This window comes from Schistocerca cancellata, chromosome 11 (genome assembly GCF_023864275.1).
Source record: "Schistocerca cancellata isolate TAMUIC-IGC-003103 chromosome 11, iqSchCanc2.1, whole genome shotgun sequence".
Taxonomy (NCBI): Eukaryota; Metazoa; Arthropoda; class Insecta; order Orthoptera; family Acrididae; genus Schistocerca; species Schistocerca cancellata.
In genome coordinates, this window is record NC_064636.1 from 37,209,282 (window position 1) to 37,224,746 (window position 15,465).

Here is a 15,465-nt window from a genome sequence, read left to right on the forward strand (position 1 = left end):
ATGGGGCCCACTGGCCAATCTAGTGCGTTATGAGTACATGATGCGAAGAGATTCATTCAAGTGTGGCAGCTCTCCTGAACAGCAGGGCATGTTACACCACCAGCTACACACAGCAGCAGATGGGGTGCCAGCGTTCCAGTTCACGGTAAATTGCTGGTTCGACCCTCTGAGTCCGACCCGTGGTCCGTAGCCAGACAGTAGCGGGCCACTCCATCGCTCACTACCACAGGCAGTTGTCCAGGTTTCCAACAAACACCAGATGCATGCTGAGACGAGGGCTGCAATTTTGGAGACCGGACTATGGGCACTTGTTGTCGCCGCAATCTCAGCCACGCCAGCGAGAAGCACGCAGCTGGCTGCCTGCAACTCACACCGGGCGGCACTGAGTCGGACGGGATGCCGACCGCCAAGTCGACTGCTGGCATCCTGACGACACCACAACTCCACTGGCGTACTGAGGCAGCCATTACGCGCCAAGCTGTTTCACAGACAGTGAAGTGGTGCCCTCAACATTGTGGGACCTAGTGGCACAGACCAAGGGAAACATTGCACTGTAGCTGGAAACAATAAATCACTTGGAAAACTCGGACGAGTCTTAATACGGTGCCTTCTACCTCTTCCCACTACATTTTGTCATCCTGATACATTCGGAGGAAAGAAGATGTCACTACATTTGTTGTCAGAATAGCGGACGTTATCTATCCAGTATGACGTTCGAGCCCACTGCTCGCATTACATTCACAAGATGTGGTGAGTTTTGACCAGTTTTCTTTGGATTATTGGACGTTATCTTGCCTTTTTGTGTTTTTGAATATGGCTCGTGGCAGGCCATTTTAGACGTTTTGTGTCGGCATATTTTTGTTGTTGTCAGAATAAGTGTTAGTGTATTTGGGGCAGTAATATTCTTTTCATGGTATTTAATTACTTTTGCATTGGTTTGAGTATGATGATACGGAGCTGTAGGAAGTTAGGTTATTCTTGTTTGTTTTGGGACTAACTGGGAACGAAAGCAACACAATGACAGAGACAGGAACGTGAGGTGTGTTGGAACCAGAAGTGGTACGAATTTTGTTGGAAAAAGTAGCACAACTGACAGCAGACAATACGTAGCTGAGAAATGAATTAACATCTAGAAGTGAGCGGGAAACTGCATCTGATCAGTCGTTTTTACCTAAGATGCCACAGCAGGAGATTGAGCCAGCTGCCGTGAGTTTGATTATTCCGTTTTCTGGCAAGCCATCTGAGGATGTGTGTTCATTTGTGGAGAACTTTGAGACTTCAGGGGTGATAAATGGTTGATCTGATGAACAGTTGTTACATATAGCTAAGATTAAATTAATGGGTGAAGCGTTTTCTGGCAAGGCATCTGAGGATGTGTATTCGTTTGTGGAGGACTTTGAGACTTCAGCAGTGATAAATGGTTGATCTGATGAACAGTTGTAACATACAGCCAAGATTAGATTAACGGGTGAAGCGAAAACATATGCAAGGTGTTCTGAGGCTTTAAGGAAGGCAGGACAGTTTAAGCAGTTAAAGGAAGGGCTTTTACAAAGGTACAAAAACAGAGTAGCACTCAGTACTTTAGAGAGAGGTTAAATACAGTGTCAGGGAGACAGTTGGAGATGATGGAGAAATTTGCAGACAGGATAAGGGAAATTAATGAGTATACTTACGAGTTGGGTCAGAGCGATGAAGCGAATAGTATTCTGTTGCATGAGGCCAAGCAAAGAGCACTTTATGTATTTTTGAGAGGGTTACCGGTGCAAATGTCACAGGAAGTGCATGAAGGCACTGTGAAAGATTTGTATTCAGCCATTCAGCTGGCAATTCAATGTGAGGAAATAGACATGGCAACAGGGGTATGTGAGAGGCAAACAGTGTTTACAGCATGTGTGAAATGTTAAGTGTGGTCGTAAAGGACATCTGCAGAGGCAATGTACACAGTCACCGAGGAATAAAGGAAGGTGTGGAAGTCTGCAGCGGTGAGGATGGAGAAATGGAGATAGGAGAGGTGGACAAGTGTTAAACAACAGAGGGGGGCCCAAGACCCAACTAAGGGAGCTCCTGTTTAATTTCAGTGCTACAAATACATATGTAGAGGTGGAATATTCAGTGGTAGGATCCATAGGAACTAAAAAGTTTAAGATTTTGTTGGACACAGGGGCACAAGTGTCAGTGGCTACTAGGAATATAATTGGACAAAGAAAGCTAGACCCACCACGTTATAGGTTGTGTGGAGTGGAGAATAAGGAGATCATGCCTTTGGGGTCGGTGACAGTTGACTTTCGAATAGAGAAATTGCAATTTAATGCATGCATGGAGGTAGTACCACGGGTAAGTGAGGGCTATGACATGATCCTAGGAGTAGATTTCTTGCATCAACATCATATCATATTGACCTTGGACATCAAACTGAGGAACTTGGTGGAATGTTAGTTCGGCTAGGAGAAACTGTTGTCAATGCAGAGTTGTCGCGAGGGGCTTTGAACGTAATGAACAAACCAACTGAACAACGTAATGAACAAAGCAACTGAACAACGTAATGAACAAACCAACTGAACCGCGTACATTAGCATTAAGGCTTAATTCGCATGAGTGTGTGTCTAGTGGCACCGGAAAGTCGCTTTGGGTAAGTGTTGAATCAAATCTACCTGTGGGTACAGTATGTGTTATTGAACCATTGGATGATAATGAAGTTTTGGGCCCATTGGGTTGATTTGTGAAACATAGTGTTGTACGCGTACAGGAGAGGAACGACGGGTGAGTAGGTCCCGTGAACAAGGATAATTTTAGCACTGTAGACGCGAATTTGAGGAAAGCAGTTTTAGTAGCTAAGTTGGATGTGACAGATGATGAAGACTGGTGCTCGAGAGGTGGGCGAAGCGATCAACCACTAACTGCCGATAGAACTGCACTGCGTTACAAAATTAAGTATTTGAAAGGAGGAGAAAGAGAGCATACGGAAGAATTATTGTGGGAATTTAAGGATTTGTTTTTTCCACAAGGGCCATTACCAGCAACTATATTCGTTCAACATAGAAAACCAACAGGGAATGAAGCACCTGTTTACTGTAGACCATACAGAATATCGAGGTATTTGCAGCTGATTGTGGAGGATTTCATTGATCAGTAGCTTGCGAATGGTATTATAGAGCATAGTAATAGTTGCTGGGGAGCAGGCTCTGAGGACGGGACGTGAGTCGTGCTTGGGTAGCTCAGTTGATAGAGCACTTGCCCACGAAAGGCAAAGGTCCAGAGTTCGAGTCTCGGTCTGGCACACAGTTTTAATCTGCCAGGAAGTTTCATATCAGCGCACACTCCGCTGCAGAGTGAAAATCTCATCCTTTAGCCTACGTGTCTAGGCAGTTGAATGAAACAGAGAGGAATCTCAACAACCGAGAGGGAGATGCTTAGCGTAATCTATGGAATCTCATATTTTAAATGATATTATATTGGAGAAGATTACAAGTAATGACAGGTCATGCTGCATTGAAGTGGTTGTTGGGGTTGAAGGATCAGTTCACCAGACTCGCTAGATGGGCTGTGAGGCTCAGTGAATTTGACTACAAGGTGGCGCACAAGGCTGGGAAGAAGCACGGTAATGCGGATGCACTAAGTAGGAAAGGTGGCAATAGCACAAGTCATAGGTTATGACCTAGCAGTACGGCAAGAACTACAGGATGCGGACAACGATTGCAAATCGAACTGGACACAGCCAAAAAAATATGTATGATGGTCTTCTGTGCAGGGTAATGAAGTTAGGGCCACGGGTAGTAGTGCCAGCGAAGTTAAGGGATGAGGTTTTAAAGGAAGCACATGATCACATGTTATCTGGTCATGGAGGGTGTAGAGCGACAAATAGGATAATGGCGGAGAGGTATTGGTGGAGAGGTAGGAAAGTAGATGTGGATCAGTATGTGAAGAAGTGTATACCATGTGCGCAGAGAGCGGATTTTAGTTGGAAACAGATACAGCTACAACGATTGGAGGAAGCGACATGTCCATTATCTATGTTGGGGATTGATGTCTTAGGATCTTTTAGGCGAATACCATTGGGGAACAGATTTGTTCTCACAATAATAGACCATTTTTCGAGGTATGTGGAGATGGTGGCTATGCCAAATCAACAAGCAGCAATGGTCACGCAAGTGTTAGTAAACAACTGGATTTTGAAGTTTTGTGTACCGGAGACAATAATTACTGACCAAGGGATCAACTACATGTTGGATTTAATGAAGGAACTGTGTGAACTGTTGAACGTAAAGAAGTTGAGGACGAGTGTGTGTCGCATCCACAGGCCAACGGAAGGACAGATGCTGAATTTTTATGTGGATTCTCATCACTGTCAGTGGGACGAGTATTTGAAGGATATTGTATGCACATACAACGTAAAAGTCCATACAAATACCGGTTTGTCTCCATATGAGGTAGTGCATGGGTGAAAAATGCTGTCACCGTTTGATTTAGTGAAGCTACAGAAAGGAAGGACTGGTGAATCAGTATATCAATTCGCGAGAACAAATCGGGATGTTTGGAAACAGGTACAAAAGCCAAATACAAAGGCTTTGGAAAGGCAGGAAGACGCAGTAAAGCGGAAAGGAAGTTTACCACAGTATAGAGTGGGGCAATGGGTAACGCTGTCCAGCCCCCCTATGCGCAAAAAGGGAAAACGAAGAAGTTCCTCACGATGTATCAAGGGCCATACCAAGTTGTTGAAACCACATCCCGAGTTAATGTTAAGCTTCAGCATCCAACTAGAACGACGATTGTATACATTGGGCGGGGACGGCCATTTAAGGGTTGCCCGGATGTGATTTCAGGTGTGTCACAGGAAGGAAAGAGAGAGGGAAGAGAGATGCTAAGCACACAGAAAACAATGAAGATAGAACACAGCAGGAAGTACCGTATGCTTTACGATCCAGAAAGTAGTAGAGTATTTGTAGTCTTTTCGTTTTCGTGCTATGTATCACTGGGTTTGCGTAGAGTAATTCGGCATTGTATTTTCATATGTTGTATGTATTTTCGAATATAGCCTGCTGCAGACAGAAGTCCTTTTGAAGAGGGAGGAAGGGTGATGGTGATCCCTGTCCTCAGGTCACTGAAAGGGGGAGCGTTGGCAGTGATTCATCTCTTCATCATTGGGGTGGACGCCTTACGGGTGCAGCACCTGGATGGGGGTGTGCTGTACTCAAGGCACGAAGATGTGATGGTGTCTAGTCACCAGTGGGCAATAATGTTGGTATGAAATGTATGGGAAATGTGGAATGAAGTAAGGAGGCTTGAGGAAGTGTTCGAAGAGCTTAGGCAATGTGCAGAGGGCAAGGGAATGCTGAAGGAAGTTGCAGGGGAGTATAAGAAATTGCACGAGGCTTATAAGACACTACAGAAGCAGGCAGGACGGATGGAGATAGCAGTGCCAAGGGTAAGACGGAAACGAGGATGGCTGAATGCAGGGGGAAAAAATTTAAAGACTGTTTTTGGAACCACAGACGAAAGCGATATAACAGAACCGAACAACACGGTGGAAGCGGTGAGGCAACTCACAGAGGACAGCAGGGCAACAGAAACTTGGCATACAACTCAGAGAGGGACATTGGAAGGAGAAGTCCCGAATAACACACGGTTGCTACACACATTAGCAGGGCAGGTAGTGGAATACCCCAAGGCATTGGAAGACATAATAAATCATAACCTGGGAACCCTACAGCAGCATCTAGTAGTATTAGATAGCAGGGTGGTGTTAACCAGACTTTTGCAAGGAGTAGCTGACAGTGTGTGGGATGTACAAGGAGTAATAACGAATCTGCAAGAAGCGCTGCATCACGCATTGCAAGGCCAGATAAGTACCGATTTGTTACCGCTGGACCAATATGTATGCGGGTTTTGCAAGCTGCAAAAGGAACTACTGTCGGGGTTATATATAATAATGGAGCCCAGTGAGCAAAATTTGCCATTTTTCTACCATGTCACAACAGAAAGGGAACAACTGACCGCGCATGAGCGTATATTTTGGTCCAATTCCGGGTTATGGGGAAGAATGCGAGGTTTCAGTGTTACATGGTCCACCCATATCCAGTGAAATGGGGAGCGTTGAGCAAGTTTGTGGAAGTGAAAACTAAAGAGTTATTGCTGATCTTGGCAACTAGAAACCGGTATGCCGAGATGGCAAGGGAGGAATTACGAAGCAGCCATAGAGGGAAGGTAACAGTATGTCCAGTCAGAGTGGTAAGTACCAATCCGGACACATGCACGGTGCAGTTATTTTTAGCCAGGGGAAAGGAATAGACTGTCCAAGGGACATCGTGGAGCCAAAATTGAGCTTGCAACGGGTTGGGATGCATTGGATCTTCTCCACCTATGAGAATTTGGTAGTAGTAGCAAGTTGTTTTGATCGGGGAGTATTTGCAGAAGCGAAATGTATAGAGCTCGAGGGGAGCGGAATTTTAATCAATGGAACACAATAGGACCAACCTTCCACCTGCCATTGTCAATTTCAGGAGTCGTGCAATTGAATGTTACACAGCCACAGCTGTACTGGCCAGAAGCCTCTTTAGAGTTTTGCCAAGGCAGAATTTGACCTTGCTAAATCAAACTCTGGAGCCATGTCTGTTGAGATACATAAACCAGTTCATTTTAGAGCAAGAGGGGCGCATATCAGCTGAGCAGGTTGTGCAACATGTCGCTCAGTATAGGGAAAGGCGATGGCAAATAACAATCATTTTGAGCACCTCTGTTCCAAGTGTCATTGCAGCCTTAACTTTGTCATGTGTTTTTTCTTTCTGATATGGAGGATAATGAATTCCAAGAAGGAACCACAGGTGGTCCAAGTCCCAGTGGATTGGATACCGCGGGCGTGAGATGAGTAGGTAAGGGCTTGATCAAGCAGTGGTTGTCCAATAAGGAATTTTTATGTTTGTTTCATGCCACAGTTTTAAGGGGCACCTAGATCACATTTAAGGTTTCTAATAGTAAGGAAATACGCCATAGGTGCCAATCCAAACAAGTTAACGAGCTAGTTAAAGTTCGAACTGGGGACTGGGTCTTTCCGAAGAGGGGAATAATGTAGCAGCACCACCGTTTAGAATGGGGAAAGTTAGTTTTGGGCAACATTCTGAGCACAAGTTACAGCCAGGTGAGGGCCAGATTGCAGTGAGTTATGCATACCAACAGTTGTGAAGTAGAATAGATGCCACAGGGCCGTCAAATTGCTGAAAGAGTATACGTAGCGGTTTTGCATGTCGCAAATCACGGGCAGAAGGGGCCCACTGGCCAACCTAGTGTGTTATGAGTACGTGTCGAGTAGCGACGTGTATGGCAAAATACAGGCGCACAACCGTGTATAAATAGGTGCGGGTTTCTAACGAGATTCATTCAAGTGTGGCAGCTCCCCTGGACAGCGGGGCATGTCAAACCAGCACAGCACCTCATAGCAACAGATGGGGTGCCAGCGTTCCAGTCCACAGCCACACACCGTCAGGTGGCTTGTGGAGTATGGATGTAGATGTAGAGGTCACTGGTTCGACCCTCCGAGGCCGACGCAGGGTCCGTAGCCAGTCAGTGGCAGGCCACGCCACGGTTCACTACCACGGGCAGTCATCCTGGCTTCCAACACACGCCGGAGTCATCCCGAGGCGAGGGTCGCAGATTCGGACGCCGGATTGCATGCGCTTCTTGTCACCACGATCTCAGCCACGCCGGCGAGAAGCGCGCAGCTGGCCGCCTGTGGCTCACACAGAATTGCGCTGAGTCGGCAGGGACGCCGACCACTGAGTCAACTGCCGGCATCCTGACGACGACACAACTCCGCTGACATACAAGGCTGACACACAGTGCGTGTACAGGTTGCTGAGGCAGCCCTTCTGTGCCAATCCGTTTCGCAGACAGCGAAGTGGTGTCCTCAGCATTGCAGGACCCGGTGATATAGGGGAACACGGCACTGTAGTTGGAAACAATAAATCATTTGGAACGCTCGGACTAGTATTAATACGGTGCCTTCTACCTCTTCCCACTACATTTGGTCATTCTGATACGTTCGGTGGCAGAATTCCCACTACACACTCCTAGGCACATCTTCCACACTCGTTTTCCACGTTTCAAGTCGGACACCCAGTTTTTCACCGTTGCATAAGATAGAGCACTGTTCTTAAGTGTATTCAACATGTCCTCCGCAATTTTCTTCTGTGTCATTCCCTTCAAATTAAGATATTCAATCACAGTACAGTTCTTGTTTCTTTGATAGTCACCATTTTGCTTAAACTATGGTATACAACGCATCCTAGTGCCAAAACTAATGAAGCTGGAGCTGCAAAATTTAACTTGCATACCCACAATAAAAGTAGGTGGTGTTTGTGTGAGACATTACGGTAACTATCTCAGGCTAGAAACTTTTTGACCACCCCTTGTATATATATTTCACATTTCAATAATTGTACTTTAGTGACATTATCTTCCTTACATGTACCTTAATGAAATCTGTGCTTTACATATATCACTGCAAACATCAGGAACTATTTAAGGCACAAGGTTTTTGTAAATTTCTCCATTTGCAGTGTGTAAATCCTATCTATTCTTTAGGCTATGTCACTCATCAGTAATTAACATTCAAAAAAAAAAGGAAACTCCAGGCAGGAATATCATCAACGTAAGAAAAGACAGATGCTACTTACCACAAACAAGACACATCAAGTTGCAGACAGGCACAATCAAAAGACACTAATATAAAGCTTCAGCCCACAGCCTTAATCAGTAAAAGAGAAACATACAACACACAAACACACATAAGCAAACACACCTCATGCACATGACTGCAAACTTCAGCTTCTCGGACTGAAATGCAGTCCGGCATGAGATGCTGGGGTTGGCAGTCGTGTGTGCGTGAGGTGTGACTGCTTGTGTGTGAAAATGGTGCATGTCTATCTTTTACTGATTAAGACTGTGGCCAAAAGCTTTATGTAAGTGTCTTAATTGTGCATGTCAGTAATTAATGTTCTACTTTTAAATTTTCTCCTCAGCTCTAACAAGAAGCCAGCTTGAAATTTCAACTGAAGTACTTGCAAGATAATGGAATAATTCTAAGAAAGGATGGAGCTGCAGTTCAGTGAAGCGCTGCACACATGCATTGAAATTTGGACATCTATTAATACATTTTTCTTTTCCTGTTCCATTTTGCTTGCTGAATCAAGAACAACACACCCACCATGCAAAATAGTCCTATGTCAATCTCAGAGTTTTATACCAGAACTGTAACCAGAATTCTATTGAGTCACACCTGTATGGCACTCAGTGAAAAAACATATAAGCTTACTTTACTGTGTTCTCTCCTGGTCCCTTCAGTGTATACAACTAGTCACAGATACAAGCAAACAACGGTGAATTGTCAGCACATGCTCATACGTCCATATTTGCTTTCATACAATCTGGGATAAATGACACTTAAGAAGATCCATCTGACAGAGTCAGCAGAGAGCAATGTTGTAATTAACGACAGATGCAGTGGGCATCAGAATGACTCGATGGCTCCATTCTGGACTAGCCTGGAATGGATGGGATGACTAATGGGAACGTAATGACTACCCCTAACACACTGGTACAGAGTTAATAGCATTATTATTTTCTATTATTTACATTTTTAATACCATCAAACATTTTACCTTTTAAGTCAGATAACCTAACTCTGTCTACATCCATCTTGTGCATCACCATATGGAAATTAATGCTATCTATTCTTCGTTCTTCCATTTTCTGCTTCAGATGTTGAGGGTTTCTTCCCAGAACTGTCTCTCCTGCCCTCTGAAGCTGTTTTACTATGGTCCAATATCTCCTGCACTTTGCTCTGAAAACAATAAAACCATAAAAAAGTAGAGGCTTTCTGGCAGCAATCAGTCATTTATTATTATGCTATAGTACCAAAATGATGTGCAGGGGCTGCCTTTCCAGTTTTTTCAAAAACAACTGAAGAAAAACACCTTTTTGTAAAAATCATTTTACTGTCTCTCAAAACAGTTGCCTTTAAATTTATTCACTTCTGCACATATTTGAACCAATTCTGAAAAAAAAAATTTCCACTCCAGTATTGGCACAAAATTGCTGTCCGAGTATTTTTTGTTTCACACAAGGGAACAAAACGGAATTACTTGGCAAAAAACCAGGTGAATGTGGACAATGAACCATTAATTTGATGGATTTTGTTCCAGTAAATAACTTGTGTGACGTGCAAGAACTGATGTTGAGTGATGAAGAATGATGTGATGTTTTCAGTTGTTTTTTACGCGATTCCATCAATGATTTGTGCCAAAGAAATTGTTGTGTACCATTCGGCATTAGCTGTTCTTCAATCCTTTTATAGCAAACGTTACAATGTGCTGAGTGTAACCAAAATTGAAAGCAAAATGCTTCCAGGACCCTCTTTTGGTTTTGGTTCACTTGAGGACACCCAAACAGATGACCACTGCTCTGTTTCCAATTCTTACAAATACAACCAGTTTTCGTCTCCTGCTATAATGTCATAAACAGATTTTGTTTTCCTCAGTTGAATTTCCTAAAGCATTTCTCACACAAAGTGACACAAGCCTGTTTTCAGACTTTGGTCAAATTGTGTGAAAGCCAGTGGAACAGATCTTATTTACAGCTACTAAATGTTGACGCAAAATCAAATGTGCTACAGTCTCTAATATGCCTAAGGATGGCTCTACCTCATGGAAAGCTAATGCGGACCGCCTTCAATGATGTTGCAGACAGCATACATGTTTTTTGAAACAACTGATTTTGGTCAGCCTTCGAGAAATAAACCGGTAACAGAAGCACACTCACAACTGCAAAGCAGTTGTGAGTAGTCTTTTCTGGAAGTGTCTCGTTACCAAAGGTCAACAAATATATTTGAGGCACTGTTATCGAGTTCGACTTTCACAAAAATCTCAAGTCATTCAACAAAACCACTCAGATATAATCCATTTTCTGAGCACTGTTTCTTTAAACACTCCCTGTAGCCAATATGGTTGGCCAGTTTCTGAACTGCAATTGTTTTAACTACACCAAATTGTTAATTTTCAAACAGCAGTAATGTTAAAACTCAATAGCACCATTCAGTGGCCACTTGTTTGCTATTGGATTCTTGACATTTTCGACCTATGAGAGACCTTGCAGTTCATGTTGTCCACAGACCAGACAGTCTGGATATATTTAGCATCTAATAAGAACAAAGAAGAGCTGACCTCTCTGAGGACATCCACACTTAAGCTGGTATCAGTGACAATGAGGGAGTTGTAGAGGCAATGCTTACAGAAGTAGAAAGGGCAACTCAAACAGATAGAAACATTTACGTGCTCAGAAAACAGAAAATGATGATTATTTAACATTGTATAAAACACATTTTCAAACTATAAACAAATGAAAAAATAGCATATTGGCCTCCCACTAAAATCAAGCATATTTTGCATTTGACTGGATAACCAAACATCTCACAGAACCTTCAACGGCCTAGAGGTTTTTACACTTCCACACCAACACATATTCCTTAATGATATCTCTCACTATAAACTAGACTGAATTTAGGATGAACTGTGCTATTCACCACCTTAATGCCAGGCTACAACAATGCTTTCATGGCACTATACAGCACAATTATATCTACATATACACACATAAATTACGTGCCCTTGCAGAATATGAACTAAATGCTAAGTGAGAGGAAGTCTTCCTTAAAAGCAATCCTTTTGAGATGGAGGGCTGCGGAGTCACATTAGAGATTTGAAATGCTGGCAATGACAATACAGACAACACACTCTTATCAGTACATAAAAATAGATAGTAAAAATCATGCAGGGAAGTGTGCACACTTTAACAGTCCATCCCATCTTGCTGATATTTCAGTGAACATTAACTTTCACAAATTTAATTGAAAGCCACTGGAAAATGTTTAGTTTGGAGTGCAGAATCTGCATACAGGTAAATGATGGCAGGTTAAGCATTGCAATCGTGTGCCTAGCAGTAATCCCATGTCCCATTTCCAATCTACCACTTAGTAGACAAATGAAAGTGAGCATCTTATATTCTATAATTAAGGACGACTATGATTTCAAGCCTATTGAGCTTCAGCGTAGACTTGCACTTACCGTTACCTTATGAAACTAATCCACACAGGTTAGTGCAACTCACACTCGACTGTTTGAAAAAGAACTAGTATGTGAAACTTCTTGGGAGATTCAAACTGTGTTTTAAAAATGAACACAAGCAGTTTCAACAGCAAAAAACATTTATTTTGTGCAGCTGACATTTGTGGAGTTATAATGACCACTCCAGTCACTCCCTCTGTCTACCATCATGCCATAAGGGTCTGAAGATGGTCAAAAAGTGAATGAAACATGTTACCACAATTTTTTTTTCCAGTCGCGATGTTTTTGTACATTTTTAAAGTATTTTTTGCCCGACCACTGTTCTCCATGGGACACATTCTCAAAAATTATTAAAACTATAAGCCGAATTAGGACAAACCAGGGGCCTTTGCTTTTTGTGGATAGTGCTCTACCGACTGAGCTATCAGAGAATGACACACAACCAGTCACCACAGCCTTACTTTCGCCAGTACATCTTCTACCTTTAAAACTTCACAGGCATTCTCCTGTGAAACTTTTAGGACTAGCACTCCTGAAAAAACGGATATTGAGGAGACACAGCTCAGCCAAAGACAGGGGGATAATTTCGAAAACAAATTTTTCAGTCGGCAATGGGGTGTGTGCTGATAGTTTGGACAGCAGGATGCGAGCTACTGGCAGAAGTAAGGCTGTGAGGACAGATCGCACGTCACGGTCGGGTAGCTCAGTTTGTAGAGCACTTGCCCGTAACGGACAAAGGTCCCGAATTTGCGTCACAGTCTGCACACAGTTTTAATCTGCCACAAAGTTCCATATCAGCGCACATTCCACTGCTTCATGGAAAATTCATTCTAAGAACTATGTGAACTAGATTCCATTACACAGTAACTCGTCATAGTATAGCTGATCAGGCCAGGAGAGCCACTCAGTGTAAACATGTCTGCTCTCTGACTGTCATAACTGAAGACTACAGTTCACAATGTGATAGTAAAAATTGAAAATATAATAAAAATAATTGGAAAATAAAACTGATTGAATTATGTGCCCTTCCCAAAGCAAAAATGAGTAAAACAGTGGTGTGACTTCTCAGCACGCTGCACAGTGCACATAAGTGTGGGTTTAATAATGCCCACCTAGAAATGTGATCCACAAGTGGCAAACTGGTAGCCAGTGGCTGCAAGTGTACACCATAGAATTTATCAATCTAGCTACAATTAGACATGTGCGAGATGGTGGAAGTCAGTAAAATAACATAATTTGCATATTTTCACTCACTGACATCCTATGGGATAATTTCTGGGGCAACTTCTCACTTGATCAAAAAGTATTCATCACATTAAGAAAGTAATTAGAATTATGTTCGCACATGTACATCTTGCAGGCATCTCATTAAGAAGCTGGGAATATTAATCAGTGTCTCACATCTGTTTACTTGTAAAATTTTTTGTCAACAATACAGCTGTGTTTGAGAGTAACACAGAGATTCAGAAGTACAATGGTGGAAGGGAAAATGATCTGCATTACCCTTTAATGAAAAGGACTTTGGCACAGAAAGGAGTAGAAATCTGTGGAAATTGTACTTGCCCCACAGACAATTGCAGTATTTTTCAAATGCAGATTAAAGATATTCCTCCTTAATAACTCCTCCTACACAACGGGCAAATTCTTGAATAGAAATTGTGTCAATTTCACAGAAAAACCTGCTGATGGCCAGAATACAGCCTTTTTTTTTTGCGTTCTTTGTTTGTCCTGTTAATACATTCCACATCTCTATGTTTATTGTTGAGAGGGTACCGAATGCAGCTGCATTAATTCCAGGAAGTGTCTCATAGGCATTAGACACGCAAAATTTTCTGTACCCTCATCGTCTATACATGAGCAAGCATATGTACACCAAATTTTATTATAATTTTAATAATAATTAAATGGGAGGTGAGTAATCAAGAAAAGTATTTTTATAGGTATAAGTTCAGATACTTGTTTTGTATTTTTATTATTTTCTGAGGTATTTTTCAGGTGACATGCGCTGCACAGAGCTACCGACATCACAGTATGTCAAGCAGGATCTCAGAGTACTCCATTCCTACATAATTCCATGTATGTGCTAGACAACAATGCTAATGAACAAAAAATAAGCTTTTAATGTGAGCAACCGATTGAACACAATGTTTGTACTCACACGTGTGTCACAAAAGTTCATCAACATTCAGAAACAGAAGAAATACTTTATTCCTTGGACTATTATACCCACGGATTTCACTACTGAAAATGTTGAAAGGCACAAAGCTTCATCAACCAGAGGACTAAAATAAGAGGAGTTGTCGTTCAACGTTGGTAGACATTACCAAGTTGCTGGTTTTGAAAATTATGAAAGAAGAACAGGAATATTGAAAAGCAAATACTCATCATTCTTCTTTTGACTCATGTTCAGAACTGCCTCCATTGTGAGTATAATCCAACCAACCAACCAACCAACTGTACTTTCATGAGTCTGCATGTAATGTATTCAAGTGCATGTAGTTGGGTTAGAAGATACAGTGAAACCCCCCCCCCCCCTTTTACACTTTTCAAGGAATGTCAAAAAAATGGTGTAAACCGCTGGAAAAAGTAAAATGTGGGAAATAACATTTTAAGCTGTCGATGTTACGTATAGGATACCCACTTGCACTTTATGTATGATATATGTACATAACAGGCATCAAAAGACTTGTCAGGGACTTTCTCACTATCTAATGAAAGTTGATTACCTAATAAAAACCACTGATGTAAGTGAAACTGATAACTGTCTGGGAAGGAAGAACATTTGACTCAATTTCATGTCATAATCAATGTTTTTGAAGGCCTGTACATGTCATTCTTTATTTAAATAATGAAATACTGCACTAGTTACATATTTTTTCATGCTTAGCATGACGAGTTTCAAGAATTTTTTCTCATTGTTAAGTGCAAATATGTATTTCGTATGGTGTTTGAATGTGTGTTATTCTGCGTCTCTTGCACTGCAGTTGTCGTTTTGAGGTTATCAGGTACTGTGCCTCATCGGTTATGTAGGAAAACACACACACACACACACACACACACACACACACACACACGCGTGCGCGCGCGCACACACACACACACACACACACAAACTATCATTCTCATTGTTTGTTTGTGAAACATCACAAAAAAATACATACATAAATACTGCACTTGACAACGAGAATAAATTCTCAATAGACGTTTTGCTCAGCATGAATACAATACATAACCGTCGCTGTGTATACATTAAAAACATTTGAGCAACGCAAAGTGAATGACTGTGTCAACTAGCGTTCCACGTGGCCATAAACCAAAACAGGCTTAAATATGGTTCGAAAAAGCTGTCCCAATG

At 42.2% G+C, this 15,465-nt stretch overlaps 1 protein-coding gene across 4 annotated transcripts in view; it reads right to left on the reverse strand.

The window, feature by feature from the left end:
- Window positions 1-15,465, reverse strand: part of LOC126108481 (uncharacterized) — a 155,868-nt gene that overhangs the window by 48,035 nt on the left and 92,368 nt on the right. For 2 of the 4 annotated variants that reach the window (XM_049913736.1, XM_049913734.1), the window contains one exon: window positions 9,638-9,832. In XM_049913736.1, the coding sequence (XP_049769693.1) occupies window positions 9,716-9,832 (117 nt within the window). In that variant the 3' untranslated portion in view covers window positions 9,638-9,715. Of the gene's footprint in view, window positions 1-9,637; window positions 9,833-15,465 lie in introns of those variants that run through there. The other 2 variants (XM_049913735.1, XM_049913733.1) reach the window with 2 other exon arrangements.